This window comes from Sminthopsis crassicaudata, chromosome 2 (genome assembly GCF_048593235.1).
Source record: "Sminthopsis crassicaudata isolate SCR6 chromosome 2, ASM4859323v1, whole genome shotgun sequence".
Lineage (NCBI taxonomy): Eukaryota > Metazoa > Chordata > Mammalia > Dasyuromorphia > Dasyuridae > Sminthopsis > Sminthopsis crassicaudata.
This window is the reverse complement of record NC_133618.1, coordinates 251,281,798-251,306,096: the sequence shown is the minus strand read 5'-3', so window position 1 is coordinate 251,306,096 and position 24,299 is coordinate 251,281,798. Positions and strand designations below refer to the sequence as shown.

The 24,299-nt window shown below is 41.3% G+C and overlaps 1 protein-coding gene across 1 annotated transcript in view; it reads left to right on the top strand.

The window, feature by feature from the left end:
- Positions 1 to 4,765: 4,765 nt before the first annotated feature.
- GATA5 (GATA binding protein 5) overlaps positions 4,766 to 24,299 on the top strand; it is a 28,970-nt gene continuing 9,436 nt past the window's right edge. Inside the window, exons 1-3 of the mRNA XM_074288785.1 lie at positions 4,766 to 4,900; positions 6,262 to 7,026; positions 12,011 to 12,186. Coding sequence (XP_074144886.1) covers positions 6,498 to 7,026; positions 12,011 to 12,186 — 705 coding nt within the window. The 5' untranslated portion in view covers positions 4,766 to 4,900; positions 6,262 to 6,497. The remainder of the gene's footprint in view (positions 4,901 to 6,261; positions 7,027 to 12,010; positions 12,187 to 24,299) is intronic.

Below are 24,299 nucleotides of genomic sequence, written 5' to 3'. Positions count from 1 at the left end.
TCTTCACCTTGGAAATTAGTTGGGGAGCAAAAAGAAACAAAAGTTTCCTCCTAATAGGAAAGCTAAAGAAAGGCGTCCAAGGCTCCGGGCAAGAAACCCTGGTCTGCTAATGACTGTGTAAACTCCCTGGAACTTGGGTTTCACACAGCGCAAATGCCTGTTGGGGAACCCCGACCCGCGACCATCAAAGGTGTAGGAAATCCGAGACGCCTCGCAATGATCAGTCCAATGTTCAGAGGTTCAGGCCAGGCTGTCTCTCTTATTCTCTCTGCTCCTACACCTGAGGATCCTGGAAAGCTCGGTAACCGAACCCGAGAACTGAGATTTTTATCTAGATATTTCAGGACTCATAATATGTCCCAATGATGTTTACTGATATTGTTAAGGAACTTGCCTCAATTATGTATTTGCTTTGGAGAGAGAGAGAGAGAGAGAGAGAGAGAGAGAGAGAGAGAGAGAGAGAGAGAGAGAGAGAGAGAGAGAGAGAGAGAGAGAGAGAGAGAGAGAGAGAGAGAGAAGAAAAAGCTTTGCATACGTTGTAAAGCTTCTTGGAATTTTCTTTACAATCTTCACCTCTCATCCCCAATACAATCAATAACCTTAGAGACTCGGAATCCTGAAATCTACGCCATCTCTAATGCGGACTCTGACTGCCTCCAAACCCGCAAAAATTGAACGCCTGACTGGCAGAAGGTATACAAGAGCCTTTCCCTACTCCCCACTCCCACCTTTCTACCCTGTCTCGTCCTTATCTTCCTCTTCGTTCTCCACTTTTCTGTGTCCTCTTCGACTCTAGGATCTTCAGCCTTGTTTTGGAGGCTGACAATTTAAGTTCCTGTTTCCCAAACGAAAACCAAGCTGGATCACTGAAGCATCTCCCTTAGGCTCCTGCAAAGGGCACCGGAAAACCTCGAAGTAAGTCCCAGTCGTCTGGTTGTTGTCTCATCCAGAGCCCCTACCCTCTACCTCCTAACTCAGAGCTCATTCCTCAAAGATATTTTAATGCCTGACCCTAATACCAAATCCCGTGTTTTAGGTATCTTCATCAGCTCAGGCCCTCGGGGCTTGCTTGGGACCTACCTGAACACCTCTAAACCGGACCTGGTCCAAATACCCAAACTCAGATCGAAATTTATCTTATTTTCCAATCCTATCTCCACTCTCTTGAAACGAGCCTTAGCCCCAGCTCCATCCATTCCCTGCAGGACCTTCTCCCTGTCCCCAAATTTTGTGGATGACTGGAGTTCTGAGACTGGACAACGCAAACTCGAAGGAAAGAATTGGAAGAAAGGCTGGTCGCATATAGATGGGACTGAATGGGGCAGGCCAAGCCTGCCTGCTTATCACATAATAAATTGTCGAAACAAGTGTCCCCACCCAAATAGGGCTCCATTGGCCGAAGAAACTGACCGGGAGAGCCTGAGAATGATAGGTGTGGGATAATCCTCTGCTCCCTTTCTCACTCCTAATTTTTTTCGGCAATCAATTTCAGAGTTAGCAGATTCCATTTAGAGCAGATGGGCCCAGGATGGAAACGGTGACTCTACATCGGCAGAGACATGTTGGATAAATACGTGCTCAGCCCAGAACCTGGGAAATGTACCCTGGCCTCTCAGTACTCCTTAAAAGAGATATAACAAAACATTAATATGCCCTTCCTTAGAACCCATCACAAAATATAACACCTCAGTATTTTAAAATTCTATGGTTTCATCGATATGGAATATTCCCTTCACCAAAGCAGTTTACAATTCTTTTACCCTTTAAAAAATGGTTCTCAAAAGTCTTCATGACTAAAAAAAAATCCTCTCCTTAAAACTATTCTAGAAACAAGTTCCTCCAAACTTAGCTACCCTGGTCCTTGGAAAACAGACTTAACAGGCTTTCATTGAGTCACAGTGAAACACACACACACACACACACACACACACACACACACACACACACATATCAATAACTTTCTGCTGGCTGGGTAAAACCTGCTAGAGCCCATGCTTCACTCGTAGCCTTTGACAATCCAGGATTTCCCTTTTGCCTTGATGAGAATTCAAATTATGACTTTCCTAGAATAAGATATAGCAAGATATAAATTATATACATAAACAATTTACAATTATTTATATACCTATGGTGGTCTTGTATTTCATGTATGTGCACATTAACTTGTTTTGCAGTTAACCTCATTATAGTAGTATGTGGAGGAGAAATGTGATCCCATAAATAATCATGTATGTGTGTATCTATATGTTTGAAATCACTAATATATATGTATTATATTTGCATTATATGATGCAAAGGGCAGCTTGAGTCAAGGGCTAGTCTTGGAATCAGGATGATGTCTCTGACATCCTGGCTGTATGACATTGAACTAGTTACTTAACCTCAGTTAGGTTTTGATGGTTTTGATAATAATGAAAATAAATTTGAATATTCTTACATTTATATAGGTATCCGCATACACCTATATGGTGTATATTATTGGAATATGATAGAAAGACACACACACCTATGGATGTTTGGTATGAAAAGACAACTTGGTTTAGGATAAACAATATAAGCAAAATAATGGGTTTGGAGTTCTGGTCTCTCATTTTCTCTTTCTAAGTGTGACTGTGGTCAAATAATTTCAATTCTGAGTTAATTTTTTGGCAGGTTTGTAAAACTAACAGGTTTTTATAAGGAAGATATGTGTGAGATTATTATTATTATTATTATTATTATTATTATTAAAGAGAGCACATGGTATGTTACTAAAGAAAGAGTGAAGGGACATATTATAGTAAAATATTCAATATTACATTCAACATTATAATATATCCGTTAGGGTAAAAGATAATAAAATATCATGTTTATGTATCTATACCTATATGTGCATATATATTATCTCTTATGTGTACCATGTTTCATAGAGCAGGAGAGCAGAATGTATTACAAATCATGTCAGCTCCCAGAAACACAAACTATATTATTATACTCATGCAGAACACTTTTCAACACGGAATTGCATTATGCTACATACTATATGTCTGGTATAGGACACCAGTACATTGTGTTATGTACTGCAAAGCTACTATCCGCGGGAGATATGACCGCATCACTCGATTTTTAAACCAGTTGGTTTCTAGGGCGTCCCAGCTCCAAGTGGTTATCGGGGCAGGGCCACGAGCTTCATCAAGCTGGACTTTCTCCTCCACCTCCCGCGCAGTTACAGGAGCCATGTTGCCCCCATCTTTAATTTTTAAATCCGATGTGAGCCGAATTCTCCGTAACCCAGATGAGGCAGTTGAGTCAAGGGCACTTTTGAGTGAATTTTGGAAAAGGTCTTGTCAGGGACAGTAGTGGGGATGGGGAACCCAGGAATCGAATCTGGGATCGGATCTTTTTAAAGGTATCGCCTCACAAAACAGACACCTGAACTTGGAGTTGGAAGAAAACCTTTTGATTCCTGGCTTCTACAACCTTGGACAAGGCAATTAGCTAGAGTTATTTGATCGTTTGGAAAATGAGGTGGGGGGTAAGGAGGAGTAATATTTGCATTAGTTACCTCACAAGTAGTTCTTCACACTCAGGGGAAAAAAATGCTTTTTAGACCTTAAATTGCTGCTATTAATATTAAGCCTGTGTCACCTGCAGGAACCCGAGTGCTGGGTTCCTTCTGTAGAGAAGGCTGCTTTGGGATACTGGACCCTCAGTAGCTCATGGATGATGTGGAGATGCAACTGTCAGACGTGACAATTTGTTCTTTTCGTTGATTTTAAAATGTCTTCACTAGCCCGAGCGCGGCTGCTGGACCGCTCTAGGGATAGGGAATCCAACCGCTGGAGAGAAACTTCAGGAAATTGTCCAGGGCCTTCTCTAATAGCTGGGTCCCGGCCCTGAGCTTACGGAATGACTTCTTTAAACTGGAAACCAAGAGCACGAAACTTTTGCCTAGGGCCTGAAGGGGCTCTATCCATGTTCTCTATTCAAAGCTGAGACATTTACTCACAGAATCTCTATCTGTCCTCCAAAAATCCACCTCCAATATTCATTCTTATCTCCCATGCTAAAGCTTTTGCCGGGGGGCAGATTCGCGAGTTTTTCACTTGTTTTTATAGTTCAAAAAAAAAAAAAAAATCCCACCCCGGTATAGGCGCGAATACATAACACATTCAAGTCTTGGGGCACTAATTCCAACTTCCTTGCGCCAGGTGTGTTCAAGTTTTCGAGTGTGTGCATGTTATTTGGGATGGGAGTCAGGGGACAAATATCGGACTTGGACTCACCCTCAGTTTCCAGCTGCCCCTCCAGGCTTCGGCTGGCTTCCGAGTCAGACAGGCCGAGGGGTTCGAGATTCCCTCTTTAGCTTTCAAAGCCACTGGTTGGCCCACTGGGTGGGCTAGCGGGGCTGGGAAGCTGACAAGACCCAGGGGGACACACCTCTGGTTTGATTTTTAATAAATTATCAACCGATTCATTTCTGAGTTGCCCTTTGTTCGAACACTGGGAGCCTGAGTCAAAGGACACGGCCCTGGAAAATGAGTTTTGCCCACCAGACTATTCAGGCCCCTGCCAAAGAAGTCTGGGATTTCTCCTGCTTCGCTCCAGTCAGAAGCCAAATTCCCAGAGAAAGCCGTGCAGGGTCACGTGGTTCCTCGGGCCAGAGCCCGGTCGCTGACCCGGGCTGGGGGCTCGGGAGCTGCCTGGAGCCCCCCAGGAGGGCGCCGGGAGATGGGGCGGGCCGACTCGGGCGGGGCCGGCGCTGACCTTTGGAGAAGCTTAGCGGCAGGGGGTGGGTTCGAGGGGAGGGGAGGGGAGGGGCTGCGGCCGGCCCGGCCCTCGGCGGGATTCCCTGCGGCGCAGCCTCTGGCTCCCAGTCGCTCTTCAGCTTCGGCCGCTGCCCCCTCCCCTCCACACCACAGTAAGTATGATGTCTCTGCCCACCTTTTATCTGCCCGCCCGGCCTTATCTAGTACATTGCCGTCCTGCGCCCGCGTACAAGAGGGATCCCGGTGGAAACAACTTTCCTTAAGGGCCCCCTCCCACCCCAGTCCGGTTCCCGCCTTCCTTTCCTAACGGAGCCCTGGGCCCTTCAGGCCGCCCCAAGGGTCTCTGAGCCGCTACGGGACGTGCTGGTCTCTTCAAGACTTTGTCATCCCGTTACGCCTTGATAGGGCCAACCTAGGCACTTTCCGCGGCCATATACTTAGCTCTCCCGGAGCCCTGCCGCTCCGTGGACGCGCCAGGAAGAATCAGCTACTTTAGCCCCTCGTATCCCGAGACTTCAAATGCTGTCCTGCGACAATCTGAGGAATTGGGTCTCATGGGTGAAGCTAAAGACTATCCTTCCCCTCTCCGTTTTCTTTTCCTTCTCTTCTTTCAGTAAGTCTAGTTCGTTAGAGACACTCTCCTCCGCGGGTTCTATCCTTACTCTTCATCATATCCTAGTCCTAGAAACTTAGCTTCCCGGAGTCGACGCAGTGCAATGGGTTTCCAAGATTAGTGATGGGTTGGCCGTTCAATTTTTCACTACTTCAGGGTCCCCAACCTCTGAAGATCTTAGTTCAACTTTTCTTCTCCAGAGAGAACCGGGCCTTTACAACTTGGGGGGAGGGGGGGGAGTAAGATGAGTGGGGGTGGAATAGTTAGTTCACTCTGGTCATAGCTTCTCGGTCCCCGTCCTCCGAAAGGGGGGGGGGGGGGAAGTGCTGAGAAAAAAAAAAAATTGTCTTTAAGACATTTGCCCAGGTGTTCATTAGAAGTGAGTCCGAAAACGTTGTACACGGGTTACAGCAATCACCCAATCGGGGACTCTTGCTTTTCTTGAGAAATGGAATTCCTGGCTAATAGGGAATGGGATAAGAACGAAGAGGAGGTAGTGAAAATTAGCCTCGTAGGGAACTGTATTCAGCCAGGCCTTACAGTGCCCGATCTCTGAGCAGTTTTCGAGGGAGCCGGGTATATCGCCTCTAGTGTCAGCCAAGTTATCTGGGAAGTATGGGAGGGGATAATATACCGAACCAGTCAAGCTAAGTGAAAAGTGAATCTTCCACTGGTGTTCCCGGTCTGGCCGGGCCTTGTTCTGGATAAAATAGAATGCCTCTGCCAGAGGCTAAGGAAGGACGCAGAGAGAATACTCAAACGCGGAGGCAGGTGTAATTGGGAAAGTTGGTGGAGCATTTGAGGGAAGAGGGTGATTTTAGGATACAGAGAAAAGCCCTGAGTCCATAAACAAAAAAGACCAATTTGATGGTCTTGTTTCTCTTTTTCATCTCTTTCCAGGTAACATCCTTTCCTGACAACATCTGGATACCAGTCCCCCTAAGTCGACCCAGATAGCCAGCCAGATAAAGGAGAGAAAATCACCAAGTCAGACACTGGGGGAAAATACGACCGAATTTTAACGCTTTGTTCCTTTGGCCTCGGCACCTGGTTCCTGCTGTGGCCCTGAGCTTCCAATTTTAATCACACCTCCAATCGCCCCTTTCTGGACTAGAAACTACGAGGCCTACTTAGAGATGTACCAAAGTTTGGCCCTCGCTTCGAACCCCGGCCAGGCACCCTATGCCCACGACTCCAGTAGCTTCCTACACTCTCCAGCCGCCAGTTCCCCCGTCTATGTGCCTACGACTCGGGTGCCTTCCATGCTCCCTACGATGCCGTACCTGGCAGGCTGTGAAGCTGCACATCAGAGCCATCCGCTGGGCAGTCACCCGAGTTGGGCCCAGGCAAGTGGAGAGGCCTCGGCCTTTAACCCTGGCAGTCCCCATCCACCGTCTGGTTTCTCCTACTCTCACAGCCCTCCTGGAGGCAGCGGCGGGGGTCGGGATGGAAGCTACCAGAGCCCCCTGCTCCTGGGCAGTGGCACCAGGGAGCAGTACACCAACTCGTTAGTGCGCTCAGTCAGCGGATCCTATTCTAACGCCTACCCAGCCTATGTAAGCCCGGACATGGCCCCTTCCTGGACTGCCGGCCACTTCGAAAGCAGCGTTCTACACAGCCTACAAAGCCGCCAAGCCGGCCTTCCAGGCCGAAGGTCCACCTTTGGTGAGTTCTTTTCTCCTTCACCCAGATGGTGCCCCTCACCAAATTTTTTTTTTCATGCCTCGACTCCATACTCCTAGTCATTCTATTTGTGAGTTCCCCACCACATCTCCAAGACCCAACCAGATCTTTTCCCCTTTGCTCCTGGGTGAAATAGGAAGGATGGGAAGAACAGAATGGCAGTTGAGAGGATAGAAGGGGGAAACTTGGCTTTCTTCTACCTCCTTATTTTGGAACAAATCATATTTTAATTTTTCCGAAGAGACAAGTTCTGGTCACCTGCCCCCGTTTTCTGAAATGTCTTACTGCCTGAGGTCAGGTTCAGAAATTCACAATTAGTCTAGAGAGTTCCCATCTGCACCCTTCACCCCTAGTCTCTAGGGGATTAGGTCCCAGTGTCTTTAAGATATGAGGTTTCCTTTGAATGTTTGCCCTTAAGAGGAGAGAGAGAGGATTAGGATAAAGATCACTTCTTTCAGAAACAGGCACTTTACCCTTTCTATTCTACTCTAATCCCAAAATCTCAGGGATTTCTGAGAGTGGCACATATTCTCAACTGTTAGCTTTGCTTATATAGGGAAGTGTGCAAATGTTATTGTAAAACAATTAAGATGCTCATTTTTCATTATATTGAAACACTCTCATCCCAATTACCAAAAAAAAAATCATACAAAAAAAAAAAAAAAAAAACCAAAACTTTCACCCAAAACTCCCTTTCCATCAATAAGAGGAATTTCCAGGTGAAATGCCCCCAAAATTATTCTGATCAATCTTTATAACTTACAGACCACCTCATAGGACTGGGAATCTGAGGAATGGGAGGAAGGAGTTTTTAGCCTAGGAGAAACTATGCCCTAACTTAATGGAAGAAAATTCCTTTGAAAATGTATAAGCTCCAAGTTTTCCATATGAGCCCTTCAACCAAAGCTAACCTCTCTGAGATCGTTTTCTTTGCCCTCATCTGTATTCAATGACCCCATCCTCTGAGCTGAAAAGCCAGTGTTTAAGCCAAAGGAATATATTTATAGGCTTTTAACATTTAAGTGATTTTTTTAGGGAAATTAATCAATTTATATCTGAATAAACTTTTAATTTCCTAATTCAGCTTTTTCCAAACAATTCCCAAATTGCCTTGTTCTCCCCTTCCAAGGAGATAGTGAAACTCAATCAGATAATAGTCAATAAAAGACACTTGGGTTGAGGGCCATTTTAGCCTATTCTTTTAAGTCACTCTCCCCCCTTACACACACACACTCTCTCTCTCTCTCTCTCTCTCTCTCTCTCTCTCTCTCTCTCTCTCTCTCTCTCTCTCTCTCTCTCTCTTTCTCTCTCTCTCTTTCTCTCTCTCTCTCTCTCTCTCTCTCTCTCTCTCTCTCTCTCTCTCTCTCTCACTCACTCACTCACTCACACTGGCACAGTCACAGATATTCTATTGTCATCCTATTGCTAAGGTGTTTCTTCTTTCTCTATGGTGTTTAAAGACTCTTTCTGCAATTGCCAAAGTTCCTCATTCTCTTCTCTCTTCTGTTTCTCTTCCTCCTTCTTCTTCTCTCTTCTTTTCAGTCCTCTCCTTCACCTTGTTCTATTTTCCTATGTCTTTTTCAGATACTTTCCCTTCTCTCCTTTTCCCTCTTCATATTTAATACTGTCTCCTCTCCCTCCCCCTCACTGCTTTCTTGCATCTAAATTTACTTTCCCATCCTCTATATTGACAAGTATCCTGTCAAGTCTTCTCCCACCTCTCCTGTTCCTTCACCCCTCCTCTCCACTGTCCTGTCTCTTCCAGCTCTTTCCTATATGAAATCCTCAATTCCACCCCCTCCAAACTTTGTTTTGTTTTGAAAAGCACTTCAAATCCTCAGCAGTTATCTCCTTCCCTGCCACCCTCTCCTCCCCCCCCCCCCACTCTATGACTGGGCTCCGGGGAGCTTATCTCTACTGAGAACAAAGTCACCCAGAGGAGAGAGTGTGAGACCTCTGCCTTCTCTACTTCTCCTCCCCCACAATTGCAGAACTTTCAACCTAAGTTGAAAAAATATTCTGTCCCTTCTTCCTCAGTAATAGACCAGATCTACATCTCAATTAAATAGATCATTTAGATACATCCATTTCCAAAACCCAAAGGATCATCCAAACAAAACAAAACAAAACCCACGATTGCCTGAAAGTTGGCAAAACTTTCCATTTTCCTTCTGATTTGTAATATGTGGGTTACTCTGAAGATTCGGGGATGGAAGGAAATGGAAGTTTTGGGGTACCGAGAATATAGTAATGGCGAAACTTCTGGCTTAAGATTCAGAAGATGAAAAGCTGAGACTTTTTTGGCCTCGAACTCGTTAACCTGCACTAGCTTCGAGAGTTGAGTCTGACATTCCAACGGCTCACTATTGATTTGGGCACCTTACACCAAAAATCCCAAATGCTTTTCCTTCTCTCCTCGAAGAATGAACTTCTCAAGAACTATAAAGATCCTCATTCAGCTACAAGGAAAGGGGGGCAATTGCCCAGGAAAACTGCAAATCCTCTTTATCTGGAGGAGTATCAATCAGCCCGGAACTAGCCTACCTTTAAACGCCTTCTTTGCCCTTAGTTTCGAGCTAGTTACTTTCTTAATGCAACCACAAGTTCTAGAATAGGAAGAGATCTTAAAACATAAAATGTCAAGGGCTGGAATGGGCTTAAGAATACAGAATGCAGAGTTGGAAGTGACGTTAGAACATTTATTGCTAGAGCTGGAAAAAAAGAAACTTAAAGAAGAGATTTAACATATCCTAGTCAAAACACTTCGTTGCACGGATGGGGAAATGGAGGCGCAGAAGAAGAAAAGTGGCTTGCCCAAGGTCACATATGTAATAAGTAGCCGATATTGAAGACTACAGCATACTGTGCTTTGAATAATTAGATCATGAGTGAATCTGAGTTTCTTGGGGTTTATCCATCACCTTCTTTGAGGGACGTTTACTGGAGGGATTGAGGAGATGCCTCGGAACTAGATTAATTTTTCAAAAGGAAGTACTCTAACTCTTAAGAATTTATGCATCTGGACTCTAGCTGCTCCTAGTAAGAAGATAAAATGGAGTAGACTAACCCCCGGACACTCTCACTCTCCTCTCTGTCCTAGTCCTAGGTCTAGGGTCTCTGGTCCCGGGTCCAGTCTTGCCTCCTCTCCCCCACCCCTAGCCCCCGGCCTGGCGCGGCTCCTCTGTCGGTCCTTGGCAGCCCAGCCCGAGGTGTGATTGATCCTGCGTCACCTCCCCCCTGCTCACTCCCCCCACCCCCAAACAGCCCTAGCGCCCGCGGCCCCCACACACATTCCATCCGTCTTGGCCCAGCCTGCGCGTCGCCACCAGTCAAAGCCCCCAAAGGTTTGATGGAAATCAGGGAAGCCCCCGAGTCGGCCCCCAGCCCCTCCCACACCCACCCACTCACCCACCCCCGCCTTTAATCGCCTTACAATAACATTGCTTCTGAGCCCTGTTTAGACAACCCGGCCAGCGGGCCAGTCTGTCCGCCGTGCCGGCCTCAAAGCCCAGTCGGCCCGTGAGACGGGCGGAGGCCAAGGGCTGGGCTTAGATAGTTAGGGCCCGGGCCTTGGGAGAAAAGCAGGCAAAAACCGCAACATTAACACCCCAAGCTGGGGGGAAGGGAGAAGCGCGGAGAGGTAGCGGGAGGAAGGACGGGGAGGAAGAAGACTGGAGGGAAAGGATGCGCGTGAACACAAGAAATAAAATCAAACTTCATAACTCAAAATCCAGGAAGGTTAAGTAGAAACGAAAACAGGGAGACCTGGCCAGGCTTTGGTCAGCAGATTGATGCTAACATCCATTACCCCCTCTTCATTCCCCTACTCTCCAGCACCTCGTGGTGAGAGTTTTTTTCCAGAGCTTTCTGTATTTCCCATGACCAAGTCGTAGTGTAAGGGGCAAAGATACTTAGCCATATAAACTGGGGAAGAAAAGACTAACCCCAGGAAAAAACAGGGAAAAATCTGCGTCCCAGTGGTTTTCTGCTACTGTAGACATGCCTTCCCCAAGAGACCGAAAGAAAGCGGGTAGTGGATACTTTCCCCGACATTACAAATCACACAGAACCAGGGTTTCTGCGAGTCCCGTTTTCCAATCTCCATTTTAATACGCACTGACAGACTGGATATCCAAGATGTAATACTAGATCTTAGACAAGTCACTTGTACTTCTAGGGGTCTCAGCACTTCGGGATTGTAGAATAAGGTCCTTGAAATTTTACACGATCTTTCAGTACCTTCCAGCTCTAGATTCTGTACTTTGGAAAGTTAGTTTGGGATTCCATCACGAAGAAGGTAGACATAATGGCACTGAATTTTATGTCTTACTTCTCTGTTTCTTATATAAAGAAATATATAAATATATATATATGTATATGTATATATATATATATATATAAACTTCTTATATATAAACGTGAAGTCACAAACGTGAAGCCAAGGCTTATAAAGCCGAGACTTCTGACTCTTAGGATTCAAGTTTGTTGCAATGTTTTTTTTTTTTCGTTGTTATTATTTACACACAATACATTGATGTTCCCTTCTCCCTTTCCAATGAAAAACTCCAAAACCTATCATCCCCTATACTCTTCCCTATCTACATCTCCTTCCCACTCAAAAATAAAAAATAAATTCAAAAGCCTAGCATAATATTAGGTCAGTCTTCTGTCCCTGGGGATCGAGTACTTAGCTGTGGGGAGACATTGGGGGAGGAAAGAGCACTGAATTTTTAAGTCGGAAGATGGATCTGATATTGAATCCTAGCTTTGCATTAGTTGAGTAATCTTAGTAATTAGTTGAGTTATCAAGTTATCAATTTACCCCTCTATTCTCAATTTCCCCATCTGCAAAAAAGTCCGTCCTAGCTCTAAATGCTCTGCTATAGAATGAAGGACGAACTCGGCTCTGCGTATGCAGCGTTCCCCCTTCTCCTCAGACGATACCTGAAATGCTTTCGTCTCTCAGTTTCAGAATTCCTGGAAGAGTTCCCCGGTGAGGGCCGCGAGTGCGTTAATTGTGGTGCCATGTCCACGCCGCTGTGGAGGCGAGACGGCACAGGCCACTACCTCTGCAACGCCTGTGGCCTCTACCACAAAATGAATGGCATCAACCGGCCGCTCATCAAGCCCCAGAAGAGGCTGGTAAGTCAGAGTCTGGGAAGGTGGTCATGTCCTGGCTGTTAAAGCCAAGCACTGTTCTTTCTATCTGGGAGAGAGACTGTGTCCACCCTAGGGCTAGGAACACGGGATCATGCGAATAAGGCTAACAAAAGCAGCATTTTTCTATGTACTTAAATTACCTGGGAAATTCACCCTGGAATATATCTGCTTTGTCCTGGAGACCTTGAATTGAAACAGAAGGAGAGGTCTCGAAAGAGGGGAGTGGAGAAGGTGGAGGAAAGGTGCAGGGAGGAGGGTACCGGAGAGATGCTGCATCTGCAAAACAGGATTAGCAACTAGGTAAGCTTTCTGTCCAGTCCTACGGACTCGGAGGCAGAAATGGTGAGCTAAGGTTGACCTTTTGGGATGGGGGAGGTTTGTGTTAAAGTATATCCTCCTCTATATGCCCACCACCACCACCTTGGCAAAGTAGCTTGGCAGAGGACTATGTTCAAGTGAAGGGATGCTGGATGAGACCTAAGAGGTCAAATAGTAGTAGTCCAATTCCCTCATTTTATAGATAAGGAATCTGAGACCTAAGGATGCTAATTAGCTTGCCTGAGATCACACAGAGAAAAAGCATAAAAGGCGACATTTGAACGCAGGTTCTCTGATTGCCCTTTCTGCTGCCCAAAGTTTGGTTTCTGTTCAGGCAGAGAAATGCCTGCCCATTACAGAGCTTCGGAATAAAACAGGCGATTTTTCTTTTTGACTTTTTCCCATTCGATTTAGAGCAAATGGATTTGAGATTTAACATGTCAGTACCTCTTCCCTCGCCTCGCCCCAGCTCCTTGCGGCTTTCAGACTAAAGTCTAACTGAGCGAGTTCAGGGTTTCCTCCCCCTTTTATCTGACTTCTTGCACTTTCAAGTTGACCAGTTCAGGATAGACTTCAGGATAGACTAGCCGGCAGAACTGTTATCGGAGACAGTAATTCAGGACTTTTAAAGCGCTGCTGAGTTTGAGGCAAGATGCTCACAGCTGCCAGCACCTTTGAGCCTGTCCCAGCCGCTGGTTACAGTTTTTTAGAGAATTTCTGTTTGGCTGATCCACCCACTTTCCCCTTTGGAAGGATATGTGTGTGTGTGTACACATACATACATACACATACATATATGCTACTTTTAAATACTTTTTCCTACCTATATGAAGTTTCTCTTTCTGGATTTTAGCTGAGGACCATAAGAATAGGTGCTTTTAGGAAATATATTGGAACAAAATTCATAAAGCTCTAAGAGGAGGCTGCTCAGCTAGAATTATGACTTAGAAAGTGGTTCTAAACAGACCAGTGTAGACGTCCTCCGAAAGCAAATTCTCTGTTATCACTGAGGAAAAAGGGAGAGCAACCTAGGGTTGTCTATACCAGAAAAGACTATAAACTTCAGAAATATATCCCCAGAGTTAGAAGCCATATTTGATATTCTAATTAAGATACTGACATCCTTCTTTGCCACTTTCCTTGTTGATTTCAAAAAGAATCTAGCTAGTGTGGTGCAAAAACAAACAAACAAACAAATAAATAAATTGGACATTTTGGACACATGGCAAATTTTACACTCCTTGAGTATAACAACTAAAGAATAGTCCTCATTTTGACTTATACCTGCCAAAAAACTACTTCTTAGGCTCTTGCAGAAAAAATGTAAAAGTATTTTTCCCAAGAAAGAGGAGAATATTTCTTAGAAACATAACTAAACATAAAAATAACTGAGAAATCCCCCAAGTCCTCCTACAGAGTTTAAATTACTGGAAGGCTCCCCCTGCCTCCCTCTATCCCCTCAAAATGAAAACCAAATGAGGTGATTTTCTAATTTCTTTAGTAATTAGCCATTTAATGGTATTGGATTTCTGCTTTTCCCTACACCCCCATCCCAATCATTTGATCTATTGCTAAGGATATATGCCCTTAAATAGAAGCCCCAGAGCAAGTGGCTGAATTTTCCTTTTTAAATTTGGAATGGATTATTTATGTTGTTTCAATCTGATTTTTCATTTGTTTTGAAATGTTTAGACCCTCTTGAGAATGTGGAAAATTTAGGGGATTTGGGGAGAAAAAACAGGAATTGTCCTGAACTTCTGTTTGGTAAACATTGATCATTGACCACTAACTTTAGAGGGATAAGGAAGCTGCTTGATTTTTTGAGTTTTCCACAATCTAAGATATGGTTACCTTTGGAATTGGGTTGGGCTGAATCTAAAGTAGTATCTCTTGTGTAGGACTTGGGACTGGATCCTCTTTTTATGGCAGTTTATGAGTTGGCTCGATGGTTTGGGAGTAGGCATCTATCTACTTCATCTTTAGAATTCATTTTAGACATTCCCACAATTCAATCAATTTCTTATGGGGTATTGAGTCCAATGTGTTCAAATCCTCCTCTAAGACCAAACAGCCAAGTTTAATACTTGCTCCCATAAATTAAGAATTTAACACACTTATATTTACATATTTTACATAACTAAATATAAAGGAAGAATATAAGAATGAACATTTAATTGAAAAATATTTATTTTAGTATTTATCACTATCATGAGGGTCAGTTGAGAAAATATATGTTAAGTACATTGCAAGCTTTCTAATTGACTTCCTACAGTATAGATATGACCATCTCTCTCTGTCTCTGCCTCTGTCTCTGTCTCTGTCTCCCTCTCTCTCTCTCTGTCTCTCTCTCTCTCTGTCTCTCTCTCTCTCTCTCTGTCTCTCTCTCTCTCTCTCTCTCTCTCTCTCTCTCTCTCTCTCTCTCTCACACACACACACACACACACACACACACACACACACACACACACACACACACAGCAGTGGTTCCCTATCAGCTCCATTATCAGAAAAAAAATGCTTTTGAGATTAAAAGTTCTTCTTAATTTAGTCCCCTCTTACTTTTCCAGTTTTCTTACATTTTATAACTCTCTTTGCTCCCTCCTCACCAATCTCACCATCATATATATACTCTATATCATCAAGTAACACAGGTCTCCTTACTGTTTTTCAAACAAAATACTCTACCTCCTATCATTTGCTCTGTCTGTTCCCCAGATCTAGAATTCGATCCATTTTCTTCTCTGTGTCTGAGCTTCTCTGCCTTCCTTTCAAGCTCTAGCTAAATTAGCAAGTTCTACAAAAAAGTTTTTATTGATCTCCCTTATTGCCAGTATCTTCCCTCTGTTATTTATCTCTAATTTATTCTGTATATATCTTTTCTTTACACACTGTTTGCATGCTCTTCTCTCCCCCATTAGACATTAAGTGTAAGCACTTAAGCAAGAGGGACCAGAATTTAAGAATACCTTGACAGAGACCAAGTTGTATCAATTGGTTCACTGCATTTTTTTCAAATTCATAAGGCAGAGAAAATAGAGATAAAATAAAAATGTTGTTTCAAAGTAAGATTTTAGTAAGAAAAATTTTATGTCAGTTAATGAACCAGGTCCTCCTAGTATTGATAAACACTTGAAAATGGATTATTAAGTACTTACTATGTATTAAGATTTGTGTTAAATACTAGGGTATAAATTCAAGGAAAAAGATAGTAGAGGCCATCAGGAGCCTAATTCTAATGGACAAAAATTGGAAACCAGGAATGGGAAGGGTACCCTGGAGATATCCAAAATATGAGGCTCAAAAACAGCTAGAAGTGCTTAAGTCCTTTCCCAGTATGGAGGTCTCATCCTAGAGAGAGAGATTTTACAAGATGAGGAGGTCATAAGAACTAAGGGAAGTTCCAAGGTGAGAAGGGATTGAAGGCATAGTGTCAAAGTCAGTAACCATGCCATGAGCTGAATGAAGGAAAATATTTTAATGTATGTCTTTAAACCAAGATTTTATCACTTGACTACTGGTATTGATGATAGCTATTGTGATACTGGTGGTAATGATAATTTACTGATACTTTATGATTTTAGTGAAAATAGTATTTCAGTAATACTCAGTTGCAACTGGTTACAGCAACTCTTGAAGAGAATTAAATTATACTTCCTAAATTATAAAAGGATTGGGAGCTCTATTGGTGGAAGGACTTAGACACTGGGATTACAGATCTTTAATGTCTTGATATACTAATACAGAGTGTCTCCAAAGACTTAGTAAAGTAACAATTTGATATTAAACATTAAAACTGAAACTTTAAGAGCTAAAAGCTGCACTGAGACTTTTGGGATGCTGTATGGTAGAATATCATTAAACCAAATTTGGTTTGATTTTTTAAAATCTGTTTTGAATCATCATCTAGTCACCAGCAGATTTTGTTTGAAAATAATTAAATGGTAAAAATCCAGTTACTTCCAAACCTTTTTATGTTTTTTGTTTTTTTGTTTTTTTACATTTTTCGTTTTGCTTTGGTAGTAATAACTGACATTTATACAGGTGTCCCTAAAATCTTAGTTCTGTTTTCAGCTTTAATAGCTTAACACTGTGCCAAGGGAAAGGAATAAACATTTTCCAAGTGCTATTCTATTCCATGCACTGTGTTAAGATTTTCACAAATATTAGCTCATTTTATCCTTTTAACAACCCTGGGAAGTGGTTACTATTATTATCTTCACTTTATAGTTGAGTAAAATGAGGTAGACAGAGGTTAAGTGATTTGTCCAGGATCATACAGCTAAAGAGTCTCTGAAGTTGTATTTGAACTCAAGACTTCCTGCAAGTTGCAGTCATCCTATCATTAAATCTCACAAAATCTTATTAAGAGGGTATTAAGGTGTGATTATTAGCACTTTTCAGATGAAGAAACTGAGACTCAGAGAGGTTAAATGACTTATCCATGATCACTAAGCTAGTAATTCTTTGATGAAATTTTACTAAATTATTACAAGACTTGTAGCAGCATCAGGTTTGAAATTAGGGCTATTGGGATACACACCTAAGGAATATTTCACTATCACCCTGAAGAAAAACAAATAAGTCTAATGTTCTGGATCAAAGAGTAAGGTGAGAAAATTTAGAAGAGTGCTCTCAGATGATACATTTAAGTCGTGTCTATACAGGTTTTCAGATTAACCATTTGACTGAATCTGGCAACCAGTTTGATCCAGTAAGTCCAATTTTAAATTTCAAATTTTTAAAAATGAAATTCACTGTCTGTGCTAGAATTCTATAGACTATTAATTAATTAATATTAGTGATATTAATTAATTCTATAGATTATTAAAATAATCTCAGGGAGTGAGTTTCAGGGGAAACTTTGATTGGGGGATTGGGTATAGCTTTATGTAGACAATAGGTAGCTAGACTTAGCCAAGAAGACCTAGGCTTTTTTCTCTAACAATTAAAAGGCAAGTTATTAAATCTTTATGGGCTTAATTTTACTTATTTCTTGCTGATACCAATGCCTAATACTTACCTTAATGGAGAAAATTCAGATAAAAGTATACACACATACATATGTGTTTATATATACATACATACATGCATATACACACATATATGTATATGTGTGTATATGTGTACGCACATTATATTCATGTATATACATGTGTATATATACATATGTGTATATACAAATAGATCTCAGCTATTTCTTCTCTAAATCTACTAAAATCTCTCAGTAAAATCTTTTCATTGGTGAAGGGAAGGGTCAATGTCCTGCAGAAATGCTTTTTTTTTTAATTGTATTTTGAGAATATGGGTCTTGGGGCAGCTAGGTGGCACAGTGGATAGAGCACCAGCCCTGAATTCAGGAGGACCTGAGTTCAAATTTGGTCTCAGACACTTAACACTTCCTAGCTGTGTGACCCTGGGCAAGTCACTTAATCCCACCCTCAGGGGGGAAAGAGAGGGAGAGAGAGACAGAGAGACAGAGAGAGATAGAGAGAGACAGAGATAGAGAGAGAGAGAGAGAGAGAGAGAGAGAGAGAGAGAGAGAGAGAGAGAGAGAGAGAGAGAGAGAGAGAGAGAGAATATGGGTCTTAAAGATTGGGGGGGGATTAGTGATCTAGTCATTGCATTATAAAATATCAGAGTTGGGAGAGGTCAAGTGGTCTAACCTTCTCATTTTATGGAGGAAAGTGAGGTTCAGAGAGAGCTATTGACATATCCATATCACACAGTAAGTCTGAGAGACAGAGAATAAAACCTTAGAATCCAGACATCATGATTTTTTGAAGCATTTGAATCTCCCCTTGGAGGGGAGGAGGGTGGGACTCTGCTCTGGGAGTGGGGGGGGTCACCATATTTGTGCCACAGTTAATATAAAAACTCAGTCAACTTTAGCCCTAAATAATCAACTTTAACTCAGAACTCCTGAATTCAAATGAGCCAGCCTTCCCCAGTAGCAGGTATTATAGGCATGTGCCCCATGATTTATTTGCTACTTTTAGAAGAATGGATGTAAATGACGGGGCCATCTTGTACACTAAACAAAAATTTCCCTTTGACAACATACTTTTAAAGATCTTAAATTAGATGCAGAAATTCTGCCTAACATTTCTGGCCAGCAAAAAAAAAAAAAAAACAAACCAAAACCAGTAGTCATTATTTAATAATATGGAGGAACATTTTGGCATTTTCTAGAAACAAATAGGGTAGGAATGATTTTTAGGTAGAATGATTTTCTGTTTTTCATTATGTGAGAATGTGATAGAATGTTTATTTTATTTATGATTGAACCCAGGAATTTAGGTGTTAAAGGTAAGTTAGTGAGTTATTTTCTGATTATTGCTAACTTCCTTTTCCATGAGTGGCAAAAGATTTCTTCATCTTTTCAACTCTTCTTTCTCCTCTCATCCAATGCCAGCCTTCAAGAGAATAAAGAAAGGGTTTTCCCTTCCTTACCATGGTAGCTCCAGATTTCTCTCTTCTTTCTCATTCAATATCTTCCCAGTCTTCCTTTCTAAGATCCTGGGGTGTTCCCTCTGACCTGTTATGGAACGTCAGGAATTAAACTTTATTTTTCATTTCTATTCCTACAAGGCCCTCACTTTAAGTTCCAGACTTTCCTGTATCAGAAGCCACAAGCTGCATTTAATATGTGGTCTTCCAGTTATGGAGTTAGTGAGATGATCTTCAACACTAAAACTTTAAAATCCACAATTAAAGAGGTAAAAAGAGAGACCATTAATCAAACTTAGCATTTCCTAGATTCAAGTCTCAGAATCCCTCAAACAGGTAAAGAGGACAGTAAGTGGAGGCAGAAGGAATAGTAAAGGACAATTTTGGCGTTATAGTTACACTTTTTAAGCTCAAAGATACCTCAGTGTATCTTTGGGTAAAATAAAATCACTCAACTTGTATGTAAGGAGAGGAATTTTGGTTCAAGCTTTTTCTCAAGGTTATGATCAAAGCATCTGTGGCACTGAAGGGTAAGATGTTTCCTCTTGACATCCAGATTTTTAAAAATATCTCTAAGCTTTTGGACTTAGTTTGGAATTTCATAGCTCTGAGCCAGGTACATCCCAACCACATTGTCAAGTTTAAAGCCAAGCAAAAATTTGATCACGTCAATGTTAATGGTAGCCATTAATCAGTCAAAAAATATTTATTAACTGCCTACTATGTGCCAGACACTGCTCAAACACTAAGGTAATCAACAATAATTGTCTTGCCTCATAACAATTATTGAAGTCTTCCAGTCCTCAACTTCTCCAGCCTGCCAACCCCAAGAGCAGTTCATCTCACTGGTGTGTTCCTCTCACTAATTCATTCATGTATGCATACATGTTTGAGTTTATCTCCCCTCCCCCTCTTTCCTCCCCTTTCTCCTCCCTTCCCCCCATCAAACATTCATTCATTGCTTGCTGTATGCAGAGCCCTATACTAGTTATTGGAGGAGTGACAAAGTTTAAATAAGACAGGGTCCCCTGTCTTATGAAGCTCATTTTCCAATAGTAGGCTCTGGGTACAGATAGCTCTAATATGCCATATTATATAAGTGCCATAGAGAGAGGGCAATCTGAAGGGATAGATCATCACTGACCAGGGCCATTTCACCGGGCTCTGCAGTGAAAATTCTCAAACTAAGAAATTTATCTCCTTACTTAACAAGGATTTCTTCAAATGTGTTCTTGGGATATCACTTTGTGGAAAGAAATAGGCTCCAGATTTCTCTGCACTAATTTGACTACACTAGCTGTATTTTTTAATGACACACACATTCCCTACAAGTTTCTGTGATGTAGCTATTATAACTGGAGTTCTATTTTCTATGATTGATTACAACTGGAGTAGCTACTCTATTATCTTTGCAAGTGTTATTAAAAGAAAATACTTAAAGGTCATAGTCTTTGAAGAGATATCCCACTGAATCATAGGGGGCATGTTCACCATTCTATAAAAACAAACCATTTTTTCTTCTCTTTCTCATGAGTATTTCAATGGGGAAAGACTTCATTTGTTCATTCATTCATGAATAAGCTGGTGACTTGGTAAAGAGAGCACTGGATCTGGAATTAGGAAGATTTGAGTGCAAATTCAAGTTTAGAGATTAAGGGAATATCTTAACCTCTCTCTGCCTCAATGTCCTCATCTGTAAAAAGTAGATAATAATAGCACCTCTATTCCAGAATGATTGAGGATCATTTGAGATTATATGTGTAAAATACTTTGCAAACTTTATAGTACAATAGAAATGATACCTATTGAAACAACCATGATACAGTTGATATCATTTCTTTTTATTATGCTACTGCTGATCAATGTGGCAAGAAAAGAGGATCACCCTTTCTGGTTCCAATAAAGTAGAGGAAACTGGGACTGAGGCTTATGACTGTCTCAGGCTATTGCATCCCAGTTTAGAAATAACCTGTGGTTATTATCCTTGAGCAATTCTAGCGCTAGCAATGAACAGTACCCCATAGCACCAGAGATACCCTAAAATCATCTTTCATGTTACATAAAAAAGTACAGGAAATAATTCAGATGCATTCAATTGAATTGGAAGGGGAATTAACTGCTTTGATAGCTCACTGATTGATATGTAGCTTCCTTTTTTAATGACTTGTTTTTATTAGTTAGATTTTAAGGTCAGGTGTTTTTAGATATATTTATGACATAGTCCTCTAAATTTTAGTATCAGTAGGCAAAGTCCCCATGGCCACACCCTAGTTATGGTTCTGCCTCAGCTAAGTGAACTGAAGGCCCTGAACTCTCTCATTTCTTCAGTAATAAATTTGTGCTTGAGTAATCACAGGAACTCAGAGAAAGCCAACCTAAATCAGAGTAGTAACCTATTAATAATTGCCCATAATTGTCCAGTTACAGGTATTTATTTTGAGAGACAGAGAACATCCATAGTCCCTAAATCACAATGTTCATGGCAAAAGTCTGTTAGAAAAATGATTTGTCGCTCAAACAGGCATCCATCTTAGTTCAAAATGGACTGATATTAGACATCAGAAAATATCCCCTGCTTTTCTCTGCTACATTTTCCTACATTGTGGAAAATCCCCTACTTAACCTGAGCCATGAAGACTTGAACTTATCACTATTTCATGAATTTTATATTAATCCACATTGAGACTCAATTTCCACATCCATAGAATGAAGAAGTTGGACAAAAGGATTTCTAACATCCCTTCAAACCCCCAAATGACATGATTTCATGACAACCAATGCTGGTTAACTCAGCATTATCACATTAATCTGACAACTCCAACCCCAACACAGTTTTTCCCTCCTACCAAACAGCCTAAATCTTTTGCTTTCCTCAGTTAAGTTTTCCCCAGTTAAGTTTTCCCCTTAATTATATGGATGATTATCTCAATTCTGTACCTCATTTTACCTGTATGGAATCAACCACAGTTCTATTCTATAGACCTTACATAAACACTTCTACTTAAAACCTTCCAGCAGTATCCTATCACTGAAATGTGCTTTGCACAGAATGAGTGATAAATTTATGTTTATTAAGTAAATAAGGAAGTAAGGATGAAGGGAAAGAAAGGAGGGAATAAGCATTTATGTAACAATTTCTATCACAGTGGATAGGGTAAGTACAAGGTCTGGAGTCAAGAAGATCTGAATTCAAATATGCCTGCAGACACTTACTAATTGTGTGACCCTGAGCAAGTCATTTAACCCCATTTGCCTCAGTTTCCTCATCTGTAAAATGAAGGAAATGGCAAGGTACTCTGATATTTTTGTCAAGAAAATTCCAAATAAAGACTCCAATGTAACTGAAATAACTGGTCAAGCACTGTACTATGCACTCTTTATAAATATTATCTCACTTAGCCTTAATAACAATCCTATGAGGGAGGTACTCTTATTATCCCTATTTTATAGTTGAGGAAAGAGGGCTCTGGGCTTGGGTTTGAGTCTTGCCTGACTCTTTTATCTATAAGGAGTTTCCTTCCCCTTTCCGTACCTCAGTTTCCTCACCTCTAAAATGTGGATACTAATAATATCTGCCATGTTTATCTCAGGATTGTTTAAATGACATTTGGATATTTAGGAGGTAATACCATGTTTTTAGAATTGAGAAACTTTTCTGTGTTGGGTTCATCTAGTATTGGGGCACGAGAGAATGCTGTAATATAGAGCCCAAAGGGTTTTCTAGTTTATCACTTGTTCATGATTATGATATTTCTTGCATCAAAAAAAAGGTTTTCTAGAAGAGAGATCAGAGTAGCAGATGTCTCAACTCCCCTTATAGCTGGTCTTGAAGAAGTTTTTACTTCCAAAATCTTATTCCAAAGTCTCAGATCCAAGAAATGGAGACCCTCTTACAATAACTGCAGTAGAAGGACATGCTATGTGAAGTCATTCCTAGCTAAGACCCCTTTCTTTATCAGTGCTCTTATGTGAGATCCCTCAGTTTCTTTAGTGAGGAGAATCTTCTCACCTAACCACACTGCCACAAACAGTTGCATATAGATGCTCAAGGTAGTATCACAGAAGGTTGCCTCTCATACTGCACACTCTAAGTTTCATTGGGATTTTGGTGGTTTATCAGTTACACATGGTGTGGGGGGGAGGGTACTATCTGATTGCTTGCTACATTTAAAAAAAAATAAACATTTGAGTACAGCACTGAAGGCAACAGCTTCTTAGGCAAGGTCATCATGTGAAAAGGGGGCTCCAAAGAAGGGGAAGTTGGCTCAGGAGCCCTGCCTTTGGAGAAAGCTGCTGGTAAATTCAAAATAACATTATGCTATTTGTCCTTCAGTGAGCAAAATTGTAGCCTTGGCAGTAGTTCCCGCCTCCCTCAGGATGATGAATCCCAGCAGAGAAAACAAAAATAGGTTGGAACTAGGCCTTTTAGTCCAAGGGTGATGATACCTCCTGAATTTATTCAGAATCTACAAATTATGATTTTATTACAAAGGACACTCCCAGATTTTCATTGACTTCAAAGTTAAAAGAACATTTCTCTCTCAGTCCTTATGACTAAGAGAATTCCCATCAGAAATTCATGGATCTATTTCAAATGAAAAGAACTTACCAATGAAGAATTCTTTCAATTTTTCAGTCTAATGATTCATATATTTTGGTATTGTGTAACACAGGCCCAGTATAATGTTAACTTGTTATTTTTTTTTATTTTTACTTAGTAATGTTCATTGTGTCTCAAGTAGTGATACACTATGTACTTTAGAGCAACAGAATATCATTTCTTAAAAAAAAAAAAACAAAAACCTTCCCCCCCTAACTGGAGCATAATGTAATAAAAAAAAAAAAACCACATTCATATTTTTTCAGTATCCTTAGAACACTGTGAAATAAGTTGGCAGTGTATACACATACACACACACACACACACACACACACACACATATATATATGCATATGCATATACATATACATATACATATAATTATACTCATTTTATACAGACAGTGAATATGGTATAGTATAAAGGAGATTTGTTTGGGGTCACAATTGTATTCCAGTGTAAATTTTGTCTTTGGGGCAAAATAATTCACTTCTCTGTACCTCAGTTTCCTCATCAGTCAAATGGAAACGATAGTACCTTCTTTTTCTACCTAGAAAGTAAGATAGAGGTGAAGAAAGGAATGAAAAGAATGTTAAGTGCTTTGAAAGAGAGCCAGGATAATTAATTATATTTACTAATTTACTCTCTATTGGGGAAGGGAAAAGAACAAGTATTTAACATGAATACTATGTTGTCAGGTACTATGCTAAGCCCTTTTTACAAATATTAT